The sequence below is a fragment of the Osmerus eperlanus genome, unplaced genomic scaffold (genome assembly GCF_963692335.1).
Source record: "Osmerus eperlanus unplaced genomic scaffold, fOsmEpe2.1 SCAFFOLD_347, whole genome shotgun sequence".
NCBI classification, from domain to species: Eukaryota; Metazoa; Chordata; class Actinopteri; order Osmeriformes; family Osmeridae; genus Osmerus; species Osmerus eperlanus.
This window is the reverse complement of record NW_026911619.1, coordinates 1-25,939: the sequence shown is the minus strand read 5'-3', so window position 1 is coordinate 25,939 and position 25,939 is coordinate 1. Positions and strand designations below refer to the sequence as shown.

The window sequence follows — 25,939 nt, the reverse complement described above, 5'->3', positions numbered from 1 at the left end:
ATGGCAGACACCACAGGTGGGGCGGCACACAGGGCCTCACAATGACACCACCACCGTGGACTGGATGAACTCTCTCTCTCTCCTTTCTCTGTCAATTTCTCTCTCCCTCCGTCTCTCGCAATTTCTTTCTCTCCCCTTCGCTCTCGCCTTCTCTATTTCTCGCTCCTCTCTCTCTCTCTCTCTCTCTCTCTCTCTCTCTCTCTCTCTCTCTCTCTCTCTCTCTCTCTCTCTCTCTCTCTCTCTCTCTCTCTCTCTGTCCCTCTCTTCAATTCCTTCTGGAAGGCTCCACAGGTGACGTGGACGTCTGCTAGGAAAACAAGCTGAGCTATTTTAAAAAGCAATGTGTCAGAGCTGCACTCTCTGTCAGCTATGAGTGTGTAGGTGCATGTGTGTGTGTTTATACGTGTGTGGGAGTTTGTTAACGGAACACGTTAGAAGGCTCCACAGTTCGTTTCATATGGTGGTACCGAGAAGTGTGGCAGAGTTCCGGTCTTTCTGAAGTTCAGGCCCACAACGTAGCATTTTGTTGTTCATGTTGTGACTCTCAAACAGTGGCAGTTGTGTGCACCTATCTTTCCAATATGCACTATACTAATATCATTGTATACTGTTCTTGGGTGCTTGTTAACGGTGCTTGATAAGAACCTCTCTCTCTCCCCCTCTCTCTCTCCACCTCTCTCTCTCTCTCTCTCTCTCTCTCTCTCTCTCTCTCTCTCTCTCTCTCTCTCTCTCTCTCTCTCTCTCTCTCTCTCTCTCTCTCTCTCTCTCTCTCTCTCTCTCTCTCTCTCTCTCTCTCTCTCTCCCTCTCTCTCTCTCTCTCTCTCTCTCTCTCTCCCCCTCTCTCTCTCTCTCTCTCTCTCTCTGCCCGGCAGCTCTGAGTCGGTCGGCGATGCCCTTCGGCCTGATGCGTCGAGAGCTGGCGTGCGAGGGCTACCCATCGAGCTGCGCTGCCCCGAAGTGATGTCATCATGATCGAGACGGCCAACTACGGCCGCACGGACGACAAGATCTGCGACGCCGACCCCTTCCAGATGGAGAACGTCCAGTGCTACCTACCGGACGCCTTCAAGATCATGTCCCAGAGGTGTGTGTGTGTGTGGGTATGGGTGGGTGGTTCTATGGAAGAAGTGAATATTGAGTCTCTCTGTTCTGTAACCCACACTCCTCCTTATGTTAGTGGAATGTTGTTTTTTGTGTGAGTAGCGTCCGCACTGGTGTGTGTGTGTCTGTGTCTGTCTGTGTGTTTGGTTGGATTCTGTGTGTGTTTGTTTGCATGTGTGTGTGCGTGGACGTGTCGTAAGATAGCATGTGCAGGCCAGGCTGCAGCTGCTCTCTCTGACTGTGCTCCGCATCTGCTTCCTGCGAGACCAGATCAATGGAATCCCTCTCCCACCATCCATCACCGCAGTAATGGAGGAGAGGGACGAGGGAGGGAGCGAGAGAGAGAGAGGTGGAGAAATGTGGCAGGGAAGGGGTTCGGGGGGGGGGCGGGAGAGGAAGGAAGCGGGCTGGAGAGGACCACTGATGGAAGATAAAGAGACTGCAGCAAGAAATGTGTGGTATTGAGGATGAGAGGGAGCCGAGGGAGGGAGATGGCGTCGAGGCTGGGGTGGGGGGGGGGGGGGAGGGATTAGGCTGGAAGGACGATATGTGTGCGTGCGGCGCGCGTTTTCTGTGGGGACGCATACATTGAGCTGTTTTGGATGGGGGTGTTCCGAGGCCATGGATGGTTTTGTCCGGCGTGCAGCGCTGACCATATGTGCCTAGCCCTTGTCCTTCTCAGTTCTCTCACCTCTAATTGCTCCCTCCCGTGATCCCCCAGGGGAGGAGGGACTGTGACGTCACTCCCCTCCTGCCTCTGCCCTCCCTTCCTCCTGCCTCTGCCCCTCCCTCGCTGCTCCCCCTGGGTTCCAGCTGTCACATGATCTAGTCTAGTGTGAAATTGCCGCCGTCCGACCTGTGCTTTCTGTGTTTCGTAGCCCAAAGGTGTTTTCTTTGGCTCTTCTCTCGCTCTCTGTCTTTCTCCCTCTCTCTGTCTCTCTCTCTCTCTCTCTCTGATATAGTTTCTTAGATTGTTCTGTCTATGATGTCCTCGTTTATCTCTTCTGCTCTCTCCTCTGTCACCTGCTGTCCACCTGTAACTATTTCACTCTCGTTTTCCCTCTCGCTCTCTCTCTCTCTCGCTCTCTCTCTCTCTCGCTCTCTCTCTCTCTCTCTCTCTCGCTCTCTCGCTCTCTCTGTATCTTTGTTTCTCTCTCTGTATCTCTCTCTCTCTCTCTCCCTCTCTCAGGTGTAACAACCGCACCCAGTGTGTGGTGGTTGCAGGGTCCGACGTGTTTCCAGACCCCTGTCCTGGGACCTACAAGTACCTGGAGATCCAGTATGAGTGTGTCCCCTACAGTGAGTACGGAGACAACCCCCCTCCCACCCCCCCATCTCCCCGCCCCCTCACCCCTTCTCCCCTTGACCACCACCCCCCCCCCCCCCCCATCCCCTCTCTCCCCACCTAACTCCCCAGCCCTCAACAAACCGACCGGCATTCAAACCCTCCCACCAGCGCTCTCTCACGCACACTCAAACAGACAAACCACACACACAGACAGACAGACAGACAGTCACACATTCATTCTCTCTCCTCGCTCTTGCTCCTCTCTCTGACACACACACACACGCGCACACGCAAACACACGCGTGCACACACACACACACACACACACACACAGCTAAACCCTTTTTCTCCATCGACAGTGCAATGCTCCAGCTGCTGGGAGAGATTTTCACATGAGGAAGGTGCTCCACAAACACAGGCCAGATAGGCACTTCACACAGCCAGCGAGACGAGGGGTCAGTCTTTATTGGCGATCACAGCGGTAACACACACCGCCACACTCCCAGTCGGATTGACCCGGGGGCTCCGGGGTACCTTTATCTGGTGCCAAACACCTTAGCTGTCCCTCTGATTTCCAATAAAAATGAAAATTGGGCGCAGTGAGACTCGGTGAGGACCAGGAAGCAGGGCGGTTGTCTGTGTCACGCCTCACAATGGGAATGTTAACACAAACAGCAAAGGGCTTATTTTAGACCACATGACCCACAGCGCCGCACATTTCAATATCCCCATGGTAACGGCCGACTTCCTTGGGCTCTGCTCACAGCTCCGTGGCAGGTGTGACAACACGCGCGCGAACACGCCGTGTCCCTCGCACACAGAAAACAAGCACACGCACACACACACAAACACACCAACACAATGGCAGGCACTCACACGAGAAACAAGACACGACCGCATACACAAACCCCCGGTAGCACATGCACATGCACACTGTCACTTTCACACTCTCCTTGAAACACACTGGCAAAACACAGAAAAGGATTATGGTGTTGTGTGGAGCTTCGCTCATGTGAAAATCTCTGGTCAGACGGTGTCCCCTCCTCCCCTTCATGTGCTGTTACTCTCAGCATTGATCCCCCCACTGTGCAGGAGTGCTCTGGGGGGGGGCTGCCTCACCCCCCCCCCCCCCTCCACAGGGCAGAAGCAGGATTGCGGTGCAAGAGAGGGAGGTGGGTCTGTCCGGAGAGGGTGTGGGGGCTTGATGGATGGCTGTTAAATGACTAGGGTTCGGGCGGTTTGGGATTTGGGGCGGGAAGAGATGTTTGCGGGGTGAATCTCTCTGCTTTTTTCCCAGGGAGCGACCACCTGACGTGCCGAAGAAACGTCGAGTGTTCGTTAACACCCTAACCTCCACTCTGAAATCTCGCACATCCTCTCCCTCCCTTCCTCTTTCTCTCCTCATTACGATCTCTCACATTTTTCTCTTTTTAAATTCTTCCAATTTTTCTCCCTCCCCACGCCTCTTGTCTAAATATCACTCTTTACTCTCTATCCACACCTTTTTTTGTCTATAATCTGTCTCTCTAGTTCTTCCTTGTTCGCCTGCAGTTTCTCTCCCATCGATTTCTCGCCCTCCCTTTCCATCCCCTGTCTTCCTCTGTCTCTTTCTCTCTTGTTTGCAGGTCGTGAGTGCCGTCCAAAAATCCTCCCTCTTCCAGACCTGTACAGTCCAGGTGACCAGTCCCAGGGGAGCCTGCCTGCCTGGCTGCCTGTCTCACTAGCGCCCCCAGGAGTCGATTACTCTGCCCTGCTCAGCGCTCACGCACTAACAGTAGCTTATCTCTAGACAGACCGTAGACTTGTATCGCCGCCTCACCTGCTGCAGAAGGAGCTCTCACTACTGCGTGGGCTGGTTGTGCGTCATCCCAAGCATTGTGGGTAATGTCTTGTCATGCACCAGTCTCCCTCACCACCAGCCCTCTGCCCTTAGGTAGCTTTGAGTGGGATCATAGTCCCATGTGACTGTTGGTTGTCTGAGTGGTTGTATTGTTGGCCAACGGGGCCCTACTCCTCACTTATTCCGGACCATTCTTTTTCCTTCTGAGTGCACATGGCATCGCTCTGCCCTGCCTCTATCTCTCACCCAGACGCAATGAGAAGCGTGATTAAATGGCTGCTGACTTGCATTTTTTCTCCTCTATTTTTAAGACGTTGTTTATTGCGTCTGAAGGATGGTGGGGCTTAGAAAATTGGAAGCTGATCCCTCTATGATGAAACCTCCTGCCTGTCTGAGATGACAAAGAAGAGCCAATTACCCCGGTCCTTCCTCACCCCCTTAACGTGGAGACACACCACACACACACACACACACACACACACACACACACACACACACCACTCCTCCTCTCCCTGATGTTCCACTCCTTCTAGAGTTGTTGGGCTGTGCCGCCGGCAGACTAAACAGTACCTGACTCAATTATAGAGTAGCAAGTGGAGATGCCATCCCAAACCCAGTTGCGGCACGCGCCAGTCAACACGGACACTTTTAATTACCAGGAGAGAGGGTGGCTGCTCTCAGCCTCAGCTCGGCTTCAGCCTCAGAGATTTGTCAAGATTAATTGAATTTGCTGCTGCTAATGGCTGTGGTAATGCCCCATCTTTCATGGCTGGCTGGGAACGCGGGGCGTCATGGAGTCTTTATGGCTGACATATGTTGGTTTGTTTGTTTGTCTCTATTCAAGAGGTGAGGGATCCAGAGATTGCCGTCTGAAGGGCGGCTTGTTGGCAGTCGAGACGGTTCAAACAGTCGCGTCCGAGGCACGGGTGCGTGCAGGTGTGTGACATGATCCGTTGTTCAGCGTGTCACCACAGGCTGCCGTGTCACCAGTCACCTGAATCGCGGAGGTGACGCGCACAGCCGCGTTGACGCGAGCCCCCGTCGACCGCACTTTGACGCGCGCACGGGGGGGGGGGCTAGTGCGCGCGGGCCTTCGTGGGCGAGCGCGGCTGCCTGGCACGACGACAGCCGACAAGTCACATCATATCTCACGGCGCCAAAACCTCCCCAGCCCTCCCAGCGACATCGCTTTGTTTTCCCCTGCCCGGAAAAGAGCAAAAAGCAAAAACCCATCGCGCAGCAACACATTTCACACCGTCAGGGGAGGGTCTCCCTGGCACCGGGTTCCATTACGACAACAGAGACCTCTGTTGCTCCAACCGATACGATGCAGTACTATGTTTGCATCCGGCAACTTCAAAACTCTCGCGCTCTAATCCCAACACAGATCACCCCAGCTTAGAAGCCATGTAAACATACCCTGCAGAGACACCGTAGATGTCCCAACTCCCTCTGAACGGAGCACTACATCATTATTGATTTCTAATGAAGCCCCAGCAGGGATCCCCGTGCAAGCTACGCCAGGCCTATTAGGGGTTAGTAGTGCTGCGCTCTGCTCTTTCATCACCGGAGCCTCGTATGGTTAATATTCACAGAGCAGGTAACTGGAGAACACAGCTAAATTGCCTCCATGTTGTCCACTGTGGCCATGGACTGCATCAGCACCAACCACTGTTCCACTTTATGAAATTGATTCACTCCAATGTATTCACGCGGGTGTATTCATTATACAACATTTCCTTTTGGACAACAAAAGCCTCGGTAAATGATAGCTGACTTGTCCGGATGAGTTTGTCAGTGGGAGGCGTTATTGCGTTGTAATTTGACAAGTTTTCCAGGGAAAAGCGAATCCTTTGATGTTGCCGGAAGGGAGACGGTATTAATATGTATCAGGGGCACCATTAGTCGTGTCTCCCTCATAAATGTTCGGTGAATGACAAGTGAGTGGGCTTGTCCGGGCCCAGCATGGAATGCTTATTCCCCTCTGACAAATAGGAAGACTGAGAGGCAGAGATGGAGAGGAGGGTTGGTGGGGGTGGGGGTGGGGGGGGGGTTGAGGCGGACATTATGTTTTTTTCCGCTCCATGGTGGAGGGGAGAGCGAAGACAGCTCCTCAGGTGTCTGTGTGTGTGAACTCTGTTCTGGGTTCTATTCACTGGGCTTGTTAGTGTGGGAGTAATTGATAGGGTTCTGAAGAGCGCTGAGCAGAGGGGGGTAGGAGCAGGCTTGGAGGGGGTAGCGATGGTTTATCCACACAAGGGCCTTGAAATAAAGCCTGAATGAAAAAGACAGAAAGAACCAGGTGGCCCTCTGCTAATGATCCTCTCACACTGAGTGTGTGTGTGGGGGGGTGGGGTGGGGGGTGAGGTGGGGGGTGAGGAGGTGTGTGTGTGTTTGCTCTCTGTGTGTTGTGTGAATTTGCTTTGTGTGTATTTTTCAGGAAAGAAGACCATTGAAGACCCGGACGAGTCAAGAAAAGTCTCTCTCTCTTGTTCGTCCCTCTTCTTATCACCAAAGAAATCGCTCTTTTTTTCGCTCTCTTTCTTTCTCCCTCTCTCCCTCTCTTTCTATCATTGCATAGACCACTACCTCAAACTTACACACACACACACACACACACACACACACACGTACACACACACAGTTAATAGTACATTGAAGACAGGATACACAGAAGCCTCTCCGTACCTCCCCCTCTGGGGGTGTCAGGAAGCCATTCCGATCCGTAGATCTCCACCAGGGACCTGACTCCAGCAGACCCCAGCCCACTAACCATGTGCGTGTTTACCAGTCCTGGCTCCCTCTCTCCTCCACGCTGCTCGCACAGTGTGGATGAAAGCCTGGTCCTAGCTCCTCCCCCCCCTCCCCCAGACCTCCAAGGTCTAATGCATGGGCTAGCAGTGGGGGTTGTTGGCTCTAAGCTGCCCCCCCGCCACCTCCTCCCCTTCCTCTCAGCCCCGCCCCTCGCAGCTCGTCCCCCCTGCAGCAGGAGACGGCTGCTGCTCCTCCTGTCTGCACCAGGGGTTGTTCACAGCTTGGGATCTGCTACTCAGATCAGAGCAGGGCTGCTCTGTTGTGCTGCTGCCCCAAAGCCTCTCTACCTTTCCTCTCTGCTCCGGCCGGTTTACTCCCGCTCCCTCACTCCTGCTTTCTCTCTCTCCCCCCTCTCTCTCTTCCCTCTCTCTCTCTCTATTTTGTTCACTCTCTCTTTCTCGCACTCTCTCTCTCTCTCTCTCTCTCTCTCTCTCTCTCTCTCTCTCTGTCTTCCTCTATCTTTTTTTCTCTATCTTTCACTCCTTCACACTCTCCTGAGATATATCGTGTACAGACAGCTATGTGCGGTGTTGACGAGACTCCTGATGACATCGCAAAACTCTCCAGGGACCGCCAGTCACACGCCAGTCACACGCCAGTCACACGCTCGCAGCGGTAACACGCCAGGCACATGCATCGACACGTCTCCTCCCGAGAGACAGTCACACACGACACAAACACACACACATACGGGACAGACAAATTCAGTCACACGTGTCACTCATGTGTCACATAAACACATAACAACAACAGAATTTGAAAGTCCTTTTGATTCTTCTGGTCCTGCCTGAATCTCCAGCTGTTCCTGGGCCTCCCAGACCCCCCCCCCCCCCCCCCCCCCCCCTTGCTGGCAGCCACACCCACCAAAACTCCTGGTCTGGAGGGAACATGGCATGGAGTGGCCCTCTGTCAGGCTAGGCCAGGCCTTCGAGTGGATGAACACACTGGCTATTGATTAGTACTGTCTGTGATGGGCCTTGGGTGGATAACAGACAGGGTTGCGTCTGTGCTCTCTATCTGTCTCTCTCTCTTTCTCTGTCTCTTTCTTTCTTTCTTTGAGGGGGGTTAGAGCTGGCCGGGTCCTCTCTGTCAACCCCTCCTTCCTTCTCTGCTGTTTGTTCTCTCTTCTTTCGATAAGCGAGTTTGGTCCAGGCGCGCCTGCTGCTCCTCATTGATTAGCCAGTCGATGGACTGAGGGTTTGGCAGGGCAGTGTGGCCAAGCTTCCAGAAGCTGCTCACAGAGAGTAGTCTACAACACCATTTTCTTCAAAGTAGCAGACAGCTTCGGTACACACCCTATGTTTTTTTTTTCGGACAAGCGTCAGCACACCCCGGCAACCCAGGCAGAGCAGGGAAGGTCTCGCTGTCCTTACATGCAACCGCCTTTTCATCCTACCATACCACCATCCCCCATTTCTCCATTTCTCTCTCTCTCTCTCTCTCTGTGTTTTTAGTCTACAGCTGAAGAGGACTCCGATACACGCAGTGTTCTTTCTCCCTGACAGGTCCCAGAGATGCAGCGTGGACAAAGAAAAAGAGGGATGGAGGGATTGGGTGATTAGACTGAAATGAGGGATGCTATGTAGTGGTTAAGTGTGTGTGTTTTTGGCACAGTGTTTTGGGGGAATTGTTGCTACAGTAAAGCTGAAATGGAAGTAAACCCAGGCCAGGCCATTTTCCCTCCTCATTTTTCATTTGAGCCATCCTTTCTCTGATTAGCCAACCATAACACAGACAGATAACATGCTTCAAAAAGAGAGAAAGGACAGCATTTTATTTAATCTCAATTTTCTCTTTTTTCCTGCACCTGTTTTTCTTTCATTCTCTTTTACTTTCTTTCTCTCTCTACTCTGTCTGTCATGCTCCGTCTCTCTCTCTCTCTCTCTCCTCTCTCTCTACCTCTCTTCTCTTGCCCTCTCTCCCCTGTCTCTCTCTCTCACACGTTCTCTCTCACTATCGATCTAACCTATCTCTCTGTCTTGCTCTGTCTCTCTTTATCTCTCTTTTTTCCGATGCTTGATAGAAGTGGATCAAAAAGGTAAAGACCACAATGAACATAAAAACCACAGCTCGCCCCTTCCTCCTCCTCCTCCTTCCTCTTCCCTTGTCTCCTCCCTCCCCTCATACCCCTTCCTAACCCAGCACCTTGTGTAGTGGTCATGTTTGATGTTGATATCCCTTCCCTTTCTTTCTCTCTCTCTCTCTCTCTCTCTCTCTCTCTCTCTCTCTCTCTCTCTCTCTCTCTCTCATCTTCTCTCCTCTCTCTCTCTCTCTTCTCTCTCTCTCTCTCTCTCTCTCTCTCTCTCTCTCTCTCGTCTCTCTCTCTCTCTCTCTCTGTTTCTTTATACCCCCCCGTCTCTCTCTAACTTATAACCAATACTCTAAGATCCTTCCAGATTTTCTTCTTGAAACCTTGCCTCTGATGACACCAGCCAGACCAACACGCACGCACACACCCACACACACGCACACACACACACACACGCACAGTCACACCAACCACACACACACTCAGACACGTACACAGCCACATCCACAACCCACACGCACACCTGAAGGCATGCACGCATGCACAAACCGTTCAAACGCACAAATACACATCCAGACACATCCGATTCAATCCATCTCGCGAAATACACAAGAGAGAGTATTTTGACGGTATTCCATGAGCATGCATGTACGAGTGAACTTACAAACCAAGACCACACGCTGTAGCACACACCTCATACCATGTTATCACGGTCAGCAAACGTTTCTTCTCGTTCCATCCACTCTACACCATCAGCAACATGGCTCACACACCTGACCATACTGCTCATGCGCCCTTATTTACCCATTTATATATCGTTTGCTATTAATTTGTCCTCATCTCCTATTGGTCCCTCCAGGATCCAGTGACTCCTCTCCTCTTTTTCCACTCCTCCTCCTTTTTCTATGTGTTTCTCCTCCCCCTTTCCGTTTTTTCCTTTCCTCAGGATGATTTCTAAGTACATTTTCTGTTGTTTCTTTCACGACCAAATCTCCGATAGGTAATTGTGTTCAGATTGACACGGCAACTGGCCAACTTTCTCCCAGCTCACGTGACTCCCCTCGTCACGCAGTCGCTCCCATTTCCAGGTGCTTCAGTGTCCACTCTCACTCGCACTCTGTTTCTGTCAATCAGCCGTCCATTCCGTTTCTTTATCCGTGTCTTCTCTCTCTGTCTCTCTCTCTCTCCCTCTCGCCTTCCTTCGTCTATCTTTCTTTTGGTTGGGTTTCAATCTCAGATCTTTCTTCGAGAGCAGCCACATACTCCCTGGGCGTTCTTCAGACGTCCTCTCCCCCCTCCTTCTATCTCTCCTTCGCCCCTCTCTCTCTCTCTCTCTCTCTCTCTCTCTGTCTCCCACTCCTCTCACCCTCACTCCCTCTTTCTCTCTCCCTCTCCTCTCTGCTGCCTCCATCAACTGTTTGTCAATGTCACACATCTTCTTCCCCTCATCGTTAACTCCCCCCCCCCCCCCCTTAATCCTCCCTTTTCCCTGAGTCGTGGTGGCTCAGACAGGGAGGAGGGAGGGAGGGTGGAGGCTGGGGAGTGTCGCTCTGCAGTAGGTGGTGCAGGCCTGTTAGCATTTCTGGCTAATGGCCACATCCTCAGCGGAGGCTGCCGCTACACCACGGCACTCTGCAGAGCCAATCAGGCCTCGGTCCCTCAATCAGGGGGCCTTAGAGAGAGAGCCCTGCTACAGCCCCGCAGGAGCTCTGGGCAGGCTGAGGTCATGGGAGGGAGAAGGGCCATGAGTAGCCATGGACTCCGAATGGCCTGTAATGACTCTCCCTTTCAGAGTATGACCCCTGACCCCCCCCCCCCCACCCCCCCACACGCACAACCTTTCCCACCAGCACATCTGTCTTAACCACTGCCATTTCCTGTCTGTTGCCATGGCTAGATCCTTTCGTTGAAGGGATGAATCACCGGCCGCAGCAATGTCATTAACCGTCTCTTCTCCATCTGTGTGCGGCTTTTCACTCTGCACTTAATTTTCCCGACCTCTCTCGTTTTTGCCTCCCCAACTCTCCTTCCAACCACCATTTTGTTTCTCCCTGCCTGTCATGGCGTGGCTACAGCAGCTAAACAACCGTCTCCCCACTCTCTCACCCACTCAGTTGTTTTCTGACCTTGTTCCTCCCACTGATCATTTGACAACAGAGAACCAACTGACTCCCTTCCCTTTGTCGTCCTCCCTCTATCCCTCCATCCCTCCACTTATCTTCTAACTATGCTTCCCTCTATCTGGTTTGAGTTGATTAACGCCGCAGACTCTATGTTGCCCTTGTCCACGTCAATATTCCACGCTATGGATTGATAGTTGGATTGACAGATTGGAATAAAGATGGCGCGTGTCTCTGCTGTCAAGCTCAGGACCTGTTATGTCAACGTCCGATTCGACGTCCTCCTAAGATAACAAAACCTCGGCGGCTGCACTCTCCTTCCTGTCTCCCTGGCTCTCTCTCTCTCTCCGACCTTAAAGCTCGGCCCTTGTTGTCAAGCATAGCTTTCTCTTCACTGCCATTACTCCTTCACCAGCGCTGACAGGTTAAAAGACTGAAGAGAAGTCCATTGTACTACTCTTTCCCTCGGTCAGTGGCTAAGACAGAAAACAGATGAAGAGGGGAAGCTTTGTTCAAATATATAGTATATATGGGTACAGTTGATTTATATTCCAACTAGGAAAACGGATGAGGAGAATATCTTTCCCACTTAGACAAACAGCACCGTAGCTCTGATTCCAAGCGTCTGTGGAGAGAGAGAGGGAAGAGAGAGAGGGGAGAGAGTGTGGTCGCTATAGAGACACGCAGCAGCTCCTCATTACGAATGACCCACCACACACTCAGTCACATGACACAGTGTCTAAAACATTCTATTCAGTGCAGGCAGCCAGAGATAGGGATTGTGCGTTGGCTGACTGTACATTGAGAAGTCATTGCATTGTTCAAGCTAAGGAGCTGAGGCAGAGGCAGGTGGTCATGAATATAGATCAGCAGGCTGAGGGTGACTGATGGGCCTTCCTGGAAAAGCTAGGCTAGGATACGCTAGGCTAGGCCGCACAAGGCAAGGCGCCACTGGGCTACGGTACGCTAGGCTAGGCTATGCTAGGCTACACTAGCTTTTTTGTTACATAATAACGGGACGGAGACACAGTAGCCTTTGTTCTGTCACCGGTCGAGTGGTTCTGTAGACTCTATTCGGTACTCGGCTGTAGCTGCCTTCTGACCACCTGTGCTGTCACTCAGTGTCAGCTCCTCTCTGGAGATAATACATGTCAATAGTCACTATCGCCAGCACAACTGCTGGTCTCGGTGAAGGCTATTGTCTGGGGAGAACATGAGGGTTGATCAAAGTGCCAGCATGATGCCCGCCCCTTCCTCTGTCAGTCAGCAGAGTGGGACCTGTGTGAGTCTGGGTGTATTTTATACTGTAGGCTTTGTTTGTATATACAGTATCAGTGTGTGTGTGTGTGTGTGGATTGACAGTCCAGTAGGTGTGTGTTTGTGGGTGAAACCAGTATTTTGTTTTTACTCCCATGCCTTGACCCCTTGCTGCCCAAAAAGGAAGAGGACATACACTTGGAGCCCCCACCTCGCTCTCTCTCTCTCTCACTCCAAATTAACTCACTCTTACTTCTCATTTCACAGGATGTAACTTATTTATTCTCTCTCTCCGCTGCTCTCTCTTTCTCCTCATGACACACACAAATACACTCTCACTCTTTTTGACTCTGTCTCTCCTTCCCTTACCCTCTCTCAAACGCACACATGCACGCAAACACGCGCACACATGCACGCAAACACGCGCACGCACACACACACACCCCCCAACATTCGAACGCGCTGACGAAACGCAGATAGACACTCAGCCCCAATGCCTCCTTACACACGCGCTCACTCTTACTTACAGACAATTAACTGTCCAGCATGGACGAGGAGTTTCGTGCCGTGCTCCACTGTGCCCCCTGCTGGCTCTATGGTGCACCTGCCAGTAACAGGTGTAGGATTCAATTAGAGCAGCAGGTTCCCAGCAGTCAGACAGGCCATGTCTGTGGGCCGGGGAGAGGGGAGAGACCTGGGCAGGCTGGTAGGCAGGCTGGGGCTCGACTCCACATACTCTACAAACATGGCCTCGCTCCGATACACGCAGGCAGCCATTTTAGACACGGGCTTCAAACAGAAGCTTAGAACATGCCCAGACCTGGGGCTTAGTGTGATCACATCAGAGGCATTTGGACCACATAATATAATTTACTAATGACTATTGCAAAGCAATTATGTTTGTTTCTTCTCTCATATGATACAAAGATAACCCTTCAAAATGAATATTCGGAATTGAGCCTAAAGCTGTCACTGTTCGTTTTAATTGCATTCCCAGTCAATCACATTTTGTCATTTACTTAACAAATGTAAGATATTTGTCATTTCCAGGGACATTCTTTGCCTTTCATCGGTTCATGTTCAAGCTCCATACTGACAAGTAACGGCTGACCTGAGTTTGTGGGAGATAAAAATAATTATTTTTCCAGGCAGTATTTCGCTGTTAGTATCTCGATAATAAGCACGTTGGCATGTTATGAATAAAATATAGATTCGGTGGTTTTTAATCCTTGATAAGGTAAGTCTTATTACAGATTTGGCCAACATGGTTGTTGCCGGTATTGGTGTGCTGCTGATTTTGTCAGAGCAGATCTGCACTGCTACTAAACATGTGCTAATCCCAATCTGTTCTATTCCCTGAATCAGGCTAACCTGCCGGACTAGGATAATACCTAGTACATAATACCCCATATACTTAATACCTAATACCTAATTCATATTGTGGGTGTTATAATAGCTACCTGTAGTGGGGCTCAGCAGTCATGGCTGCCCCTGGCTGAGATCAGTCTGTTTATACGGACGAGAGGAAGAGAGAGAGAGACAGGAAGAAAGGAGGAGATGAGCCCACTGATGGATGGACCAATGTGATGTAAACAGAGTATATATAGAGAGAGAGAGACAAAGGGAGAGAGAGAGAGAGACGGGCAGTGGTTTTAGAGAAAGATGTGAAGAGGAGGAGAGAGAGAGAGAGAGGCAGGGTGGTTGGTAAACAGGAAGGGGGCAGGGAGCTGCAGGTCAGAGTTAATGAAGCCCCTCTGGCTGGGATTGCACACTGTGCAGGGTGAGAAGCTGAACTCTCTCTGTGTGTGTTTGTGTGTGTGGGAGAGAGAGGTTGTGAGAAATGTTTAGTATGTGTGTGTGTGTGTGTACACGCCACTGATGAGCCCCGCTGACACCCAGCCCACCCGACACCCAGCTCATTAGAATAAGCAGCGCATGGCCGGCACCAGGAGAGACAAAGAGGGGTGAGAACAACATGGAGTAGGAAAACACACTGCACTGCAGCACTGCTGCTGTCGTAGACCAGCTTGGTCCGAACGTGCGGACCCACACAGGACGGTTCACAACACTGTTAGTGTTACTTTTCCATTTATTCTGGAAAAGACCATTGTTTACAGGCTGTGGGTACTCTGGGGTACTGTGGTTTGAATTCGAAACCAGGCTTCCTGTGATACTGTCGGCCAAGTGAAATCATCACGAGACTTCCATTGTATGGGCTCACCTGCAGATGAAGTGAACAAGAATTGCAGGGCAGGAGGTGTGCAGCTGGGTGTCTTTGTTCCCCCATGTCCTGTCAGCATAACCGCTTAACGGAGCGCTTTGGCTTGGGAATATACTGTGCGTCTCTGTCCCGTAATCACGTGGGCCCTGCCGTATCCTTCCTCCTACCTTGAGGCACAGCAAGCCAGCCTCGTTTATGGGTCACCTACATGCAGAGAGGTGTGTGTGTGTGGAAGGGGGCGGCTCTCCCCTCACACACTCCCTCCTTTGCTTCCTTACCTGCCCGCTTCTGTAGCGCTGGCCCCATTCTCCGTTCGTTTTTGTTTTTTTCCTCTCTCGCACCGCAGCCTTGTCAATACAGCAGCCCATTCAATCATTTATCCCTGAGCCGGTTTCGTTTGAAACGTTTTCTAGGACGAGAGACGGTGTATAAGATATGGCTGCTGCAGGCGTTCTGCTCTATTCTTGACCTTCCGGGTTGTCTGGAAACCTGGATTTGACTGTTAGCAGACACGCAGCTGTCGTAGCTCCTGTGTTGCCCACGGAGCAAAGGGATGTGAGGGGAAGCACTATGTGAAAAGCCCATATTCGGTGTTTGTTTATGCTTGGCCTTGATTTGCTTCCTGTTTTGGCGCCAGACTCTGTCCCCGCTGAGTCCCCCTCAGACAGAGCCCTCTCATCCCAGAGAGGGTTCGGCACAGACACATCTCCACACACAATCAGCAGCGGGAAAGAGAGAAAACACATTTCCTCCTCTAAATCCTCCTCTCGTCCCGACAGACACCCCCCCGCCCCTCTCATTTTCTCCACTTCTCCGCCCGCAGTCCCGTATTACCCGGCCATTACTGTCCAAAAAGTACAAAAAATAAATAAATAACATGACACATTTTAACAAAACATTCTCATTCTGCTGTCTCGTTTGTGGGCGTTTTGCTCATGCTCGTGTCTGTGTGTGTGTGTGTCCTTCCTTGTTTGTGCCTGTGTCCATCCTCGTGTGTGGGGGGGGGGGGGGGGGTGTAATCAGTGTCTAAATGCCCCTGCAGTGACCAATTAGTGCAGGGAAGCGTTCAGTCATAAAGTGACCAGCAGGTGTCTGATGCTCTCTCTCCACTGAGCAAGCTGGCACGGTGTGGACACATGAATAACTCAGTAGGAGAGACAGGAGAGAGGACTCTCCTCTTTCATTCTGTCGCTGTGTCCCCCATCACTCGCTCGCGTTCCGGGGGGGTCCCCTGTGATGTCACAGCGGTGATGATGCCAGCAGCTCGGGCCCATACATCTCCCAGGTCCCCCCGACCACATGACAGGCATGTGTGGTCCCAGGGCAGGCGCTGGCTCTGCAGGCTGGGAGGATCTGCGTCAGCTAGCCAATTCACACCGTTCCCCAGTGGATGACCTCCTCCATATCCCGGATGCAGGGAGGCTGTGTCACCGTGTGTGTGTGTGTGTGTGTGTGTGGGTGGGTGTGTGTGTGTGCATTTTAAATCGCGACGGCAAAGGAAGGGAAGGCTGAGCAAGACCTACATTTTCTACCCCAGACTGCCTTGTGTGAGCTGTGCTCGTGACTGAGATCCAAATATTTCCCCTCATACAATATTCAAAACTTCCTCTCCTGGTTCTGTTTTACCACACGGCAACTGAGAAAGAGAACAGTGCTTTTGGAAACATAAGTGCACAATCAGTCAGAAAGTAGGCCAAGAGGAATGAGATAAGATGCCATGTCTAAGCAGCGGCAACCGCAGGCACAAATCTAATTTATCATTACCAGCAGCTCTCCACAAAACCACAAAGCCTAAGACCACCATTGAACAAATGAGCTTTTATGTGTTGCTGTATTTGAGATCTGATAATGTACTGTATCTCACCTCGCTCCCCTCCCTTTCTCTTTCTCCCACGCTTCCTCCTTTGTGCCTTCCTCCCGTCCAATCTCCTCTTCTCATCTCTTGCGTCACCCTCCGCCCCTTTCTCTCCTCTCTTTCTGCTGCCCCTCCTCTCATGCCTCCCTCTTTCTCTATCCTCCACATCTCCACGACGCCTCCCGCCTCCTCTCCTGTTCCACCACTCTGGCTCTCTCCTCTCGCCTTCTCGGTCCTTCTGCCCTCCTCCCTCCTTCCATTCTCCCTCTCTTCTTCTCCCTCCCTCCCTCTCCCTCCCTCGCTCTCTCCTTCTCTCTCTCCGTCCTTCTCCCCTCCTCCCTCCTTCCATTCTCCTTCCCTCGCTCGCTCTCTCGCTCTCTCTCTCTCTCTCTCTCTCTCTCTCTCTCTCTCTCTCTCTCTCTCTCTCTCTCTCTCTCTCTCTCTCTCTCTCTCTCTCTCTCTCTCTCTGTCCTTCTCCCCTCCTTCCATTCTCCCTCTCTCCTTCTTTCTCCCTCCCTCCCTCCCTCCCTCGCGCTCTCTCTCCCTCCCTCTCTCACTCTCCCCCCTTCTCCCCTCCTCTCTCACTCTCCCCCCTTCTCCCCTCCTCTCTGCCCCTCCCTCTGTCTCCCTCCAGTCTTTGTGTGCCCGGGCACTCTGCTGAGGGTTCAGGCAGCCAGCTCGATCCAGGAGGCGGAGCACCAGTCGGGGGCGTGGTGCAAGGACCCCCTGCAGGCAGGCGACCGTCTCTATGTCATGCCCTGGACGCCCTACCGCACGGACATGCTGTACGAGTACGCCTCCTGGGACGACTTCAAACAGACCCGCGCCACCACCACCTACAAGTGAGAGCGCCCCCCCCCGCGCGCGCGCTGACCCCCGACAGATAGTGCCGGCCTGCGCTGCTGCGCATTGATTTATTGGAATGATGATGCTGTGGATGGGTGTTGAATGGCAGTTTCTGCGTGGGGGGGGGGATCGGTGGACTGGGTCAGCAGTTGGCTCTCCATGCGGGGAGCCTGGGAGAGGGAGGGCGCCCACGGATCGATCGAGCGGGATCTCTCATCCCCTCTCATCGGGAAATGTCCCTCTCCCCCCCCCCCCCCCCCCGCGCAGGTTGCCGAACCGCGTCGACGGCACGGGCTTCGTGGTGTACGACGGCGCCGTGTTCTACAACAAGGAGCGCACGCGCAACATCGTCAAGTACGACCTGCGCACGCGCATCAAGAGCGGCGAGGCCATCATCGCCAACGCCAACTACCACGACACGTCGCCCTACCGCTGGGGGGGAAGTCGGACATCGACCTGGCGGTGGACGAGAATGGCCTGTGGGTCATCTACGCCACCGAGTCCAACAACGGTCGCCTGGTGGTCAGCCAGGTACGGTGTGACAGAGAAGGGGGATGTGTGTGTGTGTGCGCGGGATTGCATTCCCCGTGCCGTATCCTCTGTTCCGGTGACCCCGTTCCAACCAGCGTCCCCTCTCTCCCCCCCCCCCCCCCCCCCCTCAGGTGAACCCCTACACCCTGCGCTTCGAGAACACCTGGGAGACGAGCTTCGACAAGCGCCTGGCCTCCAACGCCTTCATGGCGTGCGGCGTGCTGTACGCCGTGCGCTCCGTCTACCAGGACGACGACAGCGAGGCGGGCGGAGACCTGGTGCTCTACGCCTACAACACCAACCGCGCCCGCGAGGAGCCCGTCCACATCACCTTCCCTAACCCCTACCAGTACGTCTCCTCCGTGGACTACAACCCCCGAGACAACCAGCTGTACGTCTGGAACAACTACAACGTGCTGCGCTACCCGCTGGAGTTCGGACCCCCGGACCCCACCACCAGTGAGTCGCTCAGAAAGAACATTTTGAGAGGGAAAGGGTTCGTTAGAGTGACTTTGTGGCTTTTAGCTAGTGCCGGACTACCGTCGAGTCACTTATCTGAGTTGGGGGTTCGATTCTTACCTTGTGCCGTGTTATTGACGCCCGGGTGAGAGAACAGCGGGATGTGTCGAGCGACTGTATATCGGACTTGATCCGACTTTATCTGTCAAATGTGGATCCTGAGAGAAAGGGGAAGACAGAGACAGGCAGACTCGAACGTGAGTGAGCGTTTGATCTGGCGGGATTTTGTTGCCGGGGTTGTGATACTGAAGTAGAACTCCACTTAGTTGTTAACGGGTCCCACTTCTGTGATTTATTTGATCAATTATTTACTGGCTCCTTTTTCTTGACGTGCCTTCTGTCTCTTTTCTCTGGAGAGCACAAAGAAGTAATGTCGAGATATTAAGGCTTTGAGATGTCCCAAAGTGTTTGGCTCCTGAGTTATTATCGTGCTCCCTTTTGAACTCACCATCAGAGAGACTTCTGAGTGAGCCAGCCTTCCTACTCTTCATCTGTTTCCTTCTGCCTTCTTCCACATCCCCTCCCCCCTCTGCTATCCCTGCTGATGCCCTCCACCCCAACCCCCCCCCCCAACCCCCCCTCCTCTCTTTCTCCCCCAGGCCCTCTGACCACCACCCAGGTGTCCAGTACCACTCCAGCCAAGCCCTTAACCTCCAGCTCCAGCCCTGCCACCACCCGCCCACTGGCGCCCACCTCGCGTCCTATTGGCTCCATCCACAAAGAGCCGGACCTGCGGCCAATCACAGCCACTATTCCTGTGACGCGTCGCCCTCCCAGGCCCCCGCAGGGCCCAGAGCCCCATGTGTGTGAGGCGCGGTTGGCCCGGGGCGTGCAGTGGCCTGCCACCCAGAAAGGAGAGACGGTGGACCGGCCATGCCCTAAAGGGTCTCTTGGTAAGAGATCACCTGCACCAAGGGAATACATGCATGCGTTTGTTTTCCATCACACGAGGAGGATTATTAGGTAAACTACTGTTTGTGCAAGTCTGTGTTTGCGTGGGAAGGAGGGTATTTGGTGTGTGTGTGTGTGTTTGTGTGTTTTCTAGGGTGTTTGTGCTCCCGCTCCAGTTTGTTTTCCACCTCTGTGTTGTCTACTTCAGTCCCTGCGCTGGTTTCGGCAGCAGGCTCACTCCCAGAGGAGCCCACATGAAAGCCTGTCCTCTCCCACAGAAACAGGGGAGAGCCGGTGGAAGTGGGGAATAATAAAAGGAAAGAGCAAACAACACAGGGGCTACACCTCCCTTCATGCTAGCTTCTATGACTCACTATGACTCAAACACGCAGGCATCAAATAGTTCTCTTTAGTTAAGGAGGGTGAAAAAAAGACACCTTCCCTTTCCTCCGTTGCTAGCTTCCTGCTTTTGTGTGTTCCGTCTCTTGTCTCTGAAAACGACAGTAATGCTAAATTAGCAGCTGGCTTAATTGCTGTCTTGGCAAGGCTTTCAAACCCAATCGGCGGAATGGGGAGGGGAGGCAAGAGGACGCCATGAAATGCGACGCCACGTCGGCTCTGATCCCTCCGCCGCTGTGAAGTGCTGCTGCCGTTGTTTCTGTCATCTCTCCTCTATTGCTGTCTCTCCCCCTCTCTCTCTCTCTCTCCATTTCTCTCTCTCTCTCCCTTTTCTCTATTTCCCTCCCTCTCATCTCTCTCCCTCTCTCTGCTCTCGGTCTTTCTCCCGCTCTCTCCTCGTCTCTCTCTCTCTCTCTTCCTCTCATCTCTCTCCCTGCCTCTGCTCTCTCTCGCGCTCTTTCGCTCTCTCTCTACCTGCCTCTGCTCTCTCTCTCTCTCTCGCGCTCTTCCCCTCATCTCTCTCCCTGCCTCTGCTCTCTCTCTCTCTCTGTCTCTCTCTTTCCCTTATACGCTTATCTCTCTTTCGCGCTCTCTCTCCCGCTCTCTTTGTTCCTCCTCTCTTCTGTCCCTCTCCTGTTCTCGTTCTTGTGCCTGTGTGGAGCTATTTGTGTTAGTGGCATTGGGAAGACCCTCCCCTGGTTTGATCCCAGCATGGTGTCCTCTCTGTGAACTCGCCTAACTAAACAGAAAAACTTAGCTGGAAACGAGGGGTGTCGAGAGGTGTCTCCCTCGAGGTGTTATTCAGCGCCGATGAGAGACCATGCCTGTGATGTCTTTGGTGTGTGTAGGCTGTGTGTGTGTGTGTGTGTGTGTATGTGTGTGTGTGTGTGTGTGTGTGTGTGTGTGTGTGTGTGTGTGTGTGTAATGGGAAAGAAGGGGGGTATGCTTTCATTATTTGCGTTCCTCTAAAAACCATGTTCTAACAGCCAGCTCATTTGAAAGCCTGATTCTCCTCTCCAACACATTCTGTTTTACACTCTATTACTTAATCTTTTCCACTTCTGCCCTATTTTCTCTTCCACACTCTCTCCTACCCCCTTCCTTTGTCCCTCCCTCCTCCATCTCTCTCATCCTTAAACACTTTTGGAGACTTGCATTTTTAAAACTCATTTCGTTTTCCTTTTTATTTATTTTTTAATTTTGTATCTATCATACTTCTATGCCCTTTCCTTTTACTCAAAATATCTATTTCCTCATAATTTCCAACACCAAGTGCTTATTATCTTTGAATTACTCTCCTTCCCTTCTCCTTCTCTGAATGACTCCCCTTCCGTCTGTCCCTTCCTCCCTCCCTTTCTGTGTCTGCAGGCATCGCCTCCTTCCAGTGCTTGGCAGGGCCAGTCATGTGGAGCCCTCGGGGTCCTGACCTCAGTAACTGCACCTCCCCCTGGGTCAACCAGGTGTCCCAGAAGGTGAGACCTCCACCTGTCGCCCTCCCCCCCTCCGGCCCAGCTCTGTCACCCACACCCTGCCCCCGCACCCCCTACCCCTGCTCCCTCCGCCAGGCTCTCCCTCTGTCCATCTCCGGACCACATTAGCATTTCTCCATGGCTCCTCTGATTAAAAGCTATTTCCATACCACGGAGGTGTTTTTCATTAGAATAACGCCTCATTTCGACTGGACTATTCAAATGCAGCCATTAGAGAACATATATGGCTTGATCCTGACCCTCCGCTCCCTGACCGGCAACAGGATATGGATAGGTCAAGAAACGACAAAAAAAAAATAGTCTCACTGTAGTTTTCTTTTTTTTTTTCATTGTCTTCTTCATGTTTTTTCATTTAAAGCATACATCCAAACCCGTTACACGCACCTATTAGGTGGCATCCAGTGGTTTATGTGTACTCATGGATGGTTGTGTGTGTGCAGATCAAGAGTGGTGAGAATGCGGCGAACATAGCCGGGGAGCTGGTGAACCACACGCGGGGGCGGATCCATGCCGGTGACGTCAGCTCGTCCGTCCGGCTGATGGAACAGCTGCTGGACATACTGGACGCCCAGCTCCAGGCGCTCCGCCCCGGCAACAAGGAGTCAGCGGCGCGCAACTACAATAAGGTACCACACACACACACACTTGTGTGCACACTCGTGGGCGCACACACACACAGGCTTGCTCGCGTGCACTCACGCACAGACACATACTGTATACAGGCAAGCACACGCACCTACAGTCGCACACGTGATCAATATAAATCAAAAATCATTACTAACTCATCCCAAGGTGAACCCTGCGTTCAGGGAGATGGCAACACTCTCACGGTAACCCACAAGGTCTACACAAGATCAGGATCCATTTTTTGATTAGCATTTGTTTGCGTCGTGTGTGGTAACTAGTCTCGGTTCCCCCCCCCCCCCTCTCTCAGCTTCAGAAGAGAGAGAGAACCTGCCGGGCCTACATACAGGTAACGTTCAACCTTTATCTCCTCTCGCCGACCACTGAACGCCTGCTGTAGTCTCAGGAGAGTTGCTGTTTGGTTTAATGTGAGAAAGATATACCCATGGCTGTGGCGGATACTGGGGATGTGTGTGTGTCTCATGTTTGTGTCTGTGTTTGTGTCTGTGTGTGTGTGCGGGTGTGTGTGTGTGCAAGATTTGTCTTGCCTGTGGCGTGGTTTTGTCTGTGTCTATGATTTACAGTTAGGTCCATAAATATTTGTACATTGACACAATTTTCATCATTTTGGCTCTGTATACCACCACAATGGATTTGAAATGAAACAATCAAGATGTGCTTTAAGTGTAGACTTTCAGCTTTAATTTCAGGGTATTTACATCCAAATCAGGTGAACGGTGTAGGAATTACAACACATTTTATATGTGGCCCCCCCCTTTTTAAGGGACCAAAAATAATGGGACAAACTAACATAATCATAAATCTAATTGTCACTTTTAATACTTGGTTGCAAATCCTTTGCAGTCAATGACAGCCTGAAGTCTGGAACCCATAGACATCACCAGACGCTGGGTTTCGTCCCTGGTGATGCTCTGCCAGGCCTCTACTGCAACTGTCTTCAGTTCCTGGTTGTTCTTGGGGCATTTTCCCTTCAGTTTTGTCTTTAGCAAGTGAAATGCATGCTCAATTGGATTTAAGTCAGGTGATTGACTTGGCCATTGCAGAACATTACGCTTCTTTGCCTTAAAAAACTCTTTGGTTGCTTTCGCAGTATGCTTCGGGTCATTGTCCATCTGCACTGTGAAGCGCCGTCCTATGAGTTCTGAAGCATTTGGTTGAATCTGAGCAGATAATATTGCCCGAAACACTTCCGAATTCATCCTACTGCTTTTGTCAGCAGTCACCAAGGGAACCAGTTCCATTGGCAGCCATACATGCCCACGCCATAACACTACCTCCACCATGCTTCACTGATGAGGTGGTATGCTTTGGATCATGAGCAGTTCCTTCCCTTCTCCATACTCTTCTCTTCCCATCATTCTGGTACAAGTTGATCTTCGTCTCATCTGTCCATAGGATGTTGTTCCAGAACTGTACAGGGTCTTTTAGATGTTTTTTGGCAAACTCTAATCTGGTCTTCCTGTTTTTGAGACTCACCAATGGTTTACATCTTGTGGTGAACCCTCTGTATTTACTCTGGTGAAGTCTTCTCTTAATTTTTGACTTTGACACAGATACGCCTACCTCCTGGAGAGTGTTCTTGATCTGGCCAACTGTTGTGAAGGGGTTTTTCTTCACCAGGGAAAGAATTGTTCTGTCATCCACCACAGTTGTTTTCCGTGGTCTTCCGGGTCTTTTGGTGTTGCTGAGCTCACCAGTGCGTTCTTTCTTTTTAAGAATGTACCAAACAGTTGATTTGGCCACACCTAATGTTTTTGCTATCTCTCTGATAGGTTTGTTTTGATTTTTCAGCCTAACGATGGCTTGCTTCACTGATGGTGACAGCTCTTTGGACTTCATATTGAGAGTTGACAGCAACAGATTCCAAACACAAATACCATACTTGAAATGAACTCTAGACCTTTTATCTGCTCCTTGTCAATGAAATAACGAACTCCCATGAGGGAATAACATACACCTGGCCATGGAACAGCTGAGCAGCCAATTGTCCAATTACTTTTGGTCCCTTAAAAAGGGGGGGGGCCACATATAAAATGTATTGTAATTCCTACACCGTTCACCTGATTTGGATGTAAATACCCTGAAATTAAAGCTGAAAGTCTGCACTTAAAGCACATCTTGATTGTTTCATTTCAAATCCATTGTGGTGGTATACAGAGCCAAAATGAGGAAAATTGTGTCAATGTCCAAATATTTATGGACCTAACTGTATGTCACCAGTGGTATCATGTTACGAGTGTGTAGCATTATTCTAGTGCCTGCTGGAGTGTGCTGTGCTGTGCGTTGCCGAATAACTCCCGGAAGATACACATTTAAATGTTGGTGTGATATTTCCCAGGGCTGCTTGCTAGTTTCTTTGTAGTCTCTGTACCACTCATGGTATATCTCTGAAATGTGGGTCAGAATAGCAGGAGTAAAAGTAATTTCTTTATGACATAATCTTGGCAGTTTTGCATGCCTTTTCATATTGCCATAGTCCATGTGCTCCTCGGCTGTGGCGTTTTCTTCTCATAATATCTCAGGCTTTGAGGAACTGTAATTTGATTGTCGGAAAGGGCCTAGTGGATTTCTGAAATATATCCGGTCCTCAGACTATCTGGAATCAGATGTTGTGCAATGGCAGTGTGTGATGTCAATACCGCCCACTGGAAAGATGCGGTGTAAATGAAAGCCTGTATTTAGCTGCATGTATGCCTTCTGACCTGATCTATAGTAATAGGATTCTACCGTACAGCCTTGGTGCCCATGACGGGACAGAGTGCTGTGGTATCTGTAACCAGACCACCATCTGTGCTGTGGCTGGAGCTTGAATGTAACATTGATGTCGGCGAACCCAGAGCAAGCAAAATATCTCTTTCCTGGAGGCCATTCTGAATAGAGCCGAGTACTTTGTAACTGCATCGACTTTCCTTTCACTGTTAAATCAGCAATCCCGGTCTTAATTATCATACTACATTTTGAGAGGCTTGTGTGCTGGAGAATTACATGATTCATCAAACCGGCTGCTTCGATAAATTGGATAGCCGATAAAACCCAAAACTGCTATTAAATGAATCATAAGTGTAGCTAAAGAAAAGAGTGGCAATAAGTCTGTCATAGAGCAGTAGTAAACGTAATTCAGGAGCTGTAGGCCTCGTAAATGTACAGGAGGGGGTGTTAACGACAGCGCCCCCTGTGCTCACAGGCGGTAGTGCAGACGGTGGATAACCTGCTGCGCTCGGAGGCGCTGGAGTCGTGGCAGGACATGAACAGCACTGAGCAGGCACACACGGCCACCATGCTATTGGACGTTCTGGAGAAAGGAGCCTTCCTATTGGCTAACAACATGTACGGCAACCGCTTCTCCGACCGGGCCCCTAACATCGGTAAGACACTGGAGTGTGCGTGTGTGTCTCTTTCTCTCTCTCTCTCGTAAAAAAGCAGTATTGTGATCATTACGGTCCATGTGAGATTTTCCATATTATTCTATATTTTTACAATGTCATCCTATATTTTTACAATGAGGACATCCCTTCAGTATTAACCTTCCTCCTGGGATCTATTTCTGTGCGTGTGTGTGCGTGTGTGTTCTCTTCCCTCAGACCTGGAGGTGCACGTGTTGAACACAGAGATGGACCTCCAGGATCTCTACTTCCCTCAGAACTACGTGAGCGACAGCACCATCCAGCTGTCTGCCTCCACCATCAAACAGTACAGCCGCAACGGTCAGTAACCCCCCACGTCCCCCACGTCCCCCCGACCACAACCACAGCTCCTCCCTCCCGCTCAGGGCCACTCATGCCTGACACAGACCCTCTGTCTCGGAGCTCCCACTGCCTCCGTGTTTTCCATTTTTATTTTCACGCCAGCTTAAAAGAATCTGCATGCAGTTGACTAACTTCTTGGTTAATAATAATAGGCTAATCAGATTAACAAAAGCGCTGAGACAATTTATTTCTTGATGGTTTCTTAACGGCAGTCTTAATAGAATAGCTGGAGAGGCGTGTAGATTACTATCATCCCCAGCCTGACAGAGCAATCTCAGCGCTCGCTCTCCTCTGTCCTCCTTATTTAGCTCCCTCGCTCCTTCTCTCCGCCATCTTATCCCCCTCTC

The 25,939-nt window shown here is 51.3% G+C and overlaps 1 protein-coding gene across 1 annotated transcript; it reads left to right on the top strand.

Annotated features, from left to right (window-relative positions):
* LOC134016338 (adhesion G protein-coupled receptor L1-like) lies at positions 1 to 25,573 on the top strand. Its single transcript, XM_062455710.1, is given in 14 exon segments — positions 1 to 16; positions 873 to 954; positions 956 to 1,084; positions 2,291 to 2,400; positions 17,160 to 17,367; positions 17,639 to 17,811; positions 17,814 to 17,902; positions 18,034 to 18,361; positions 19,021 to 19,314; positions 21,080 to 21,183; positions 21,642 to 21,827; positions 22,136 to 22,174; positions 25,031 to 25,211; positions 25,428 to 25,573. Coding segments are annotated over 14 exon segments (2,070 nt in total). The 3' UTR covers positions 25,559 to 25,573.
* The last annotated feature ends 366 nt before the right edge of the window (positions 25,574 to 25,939 follow it).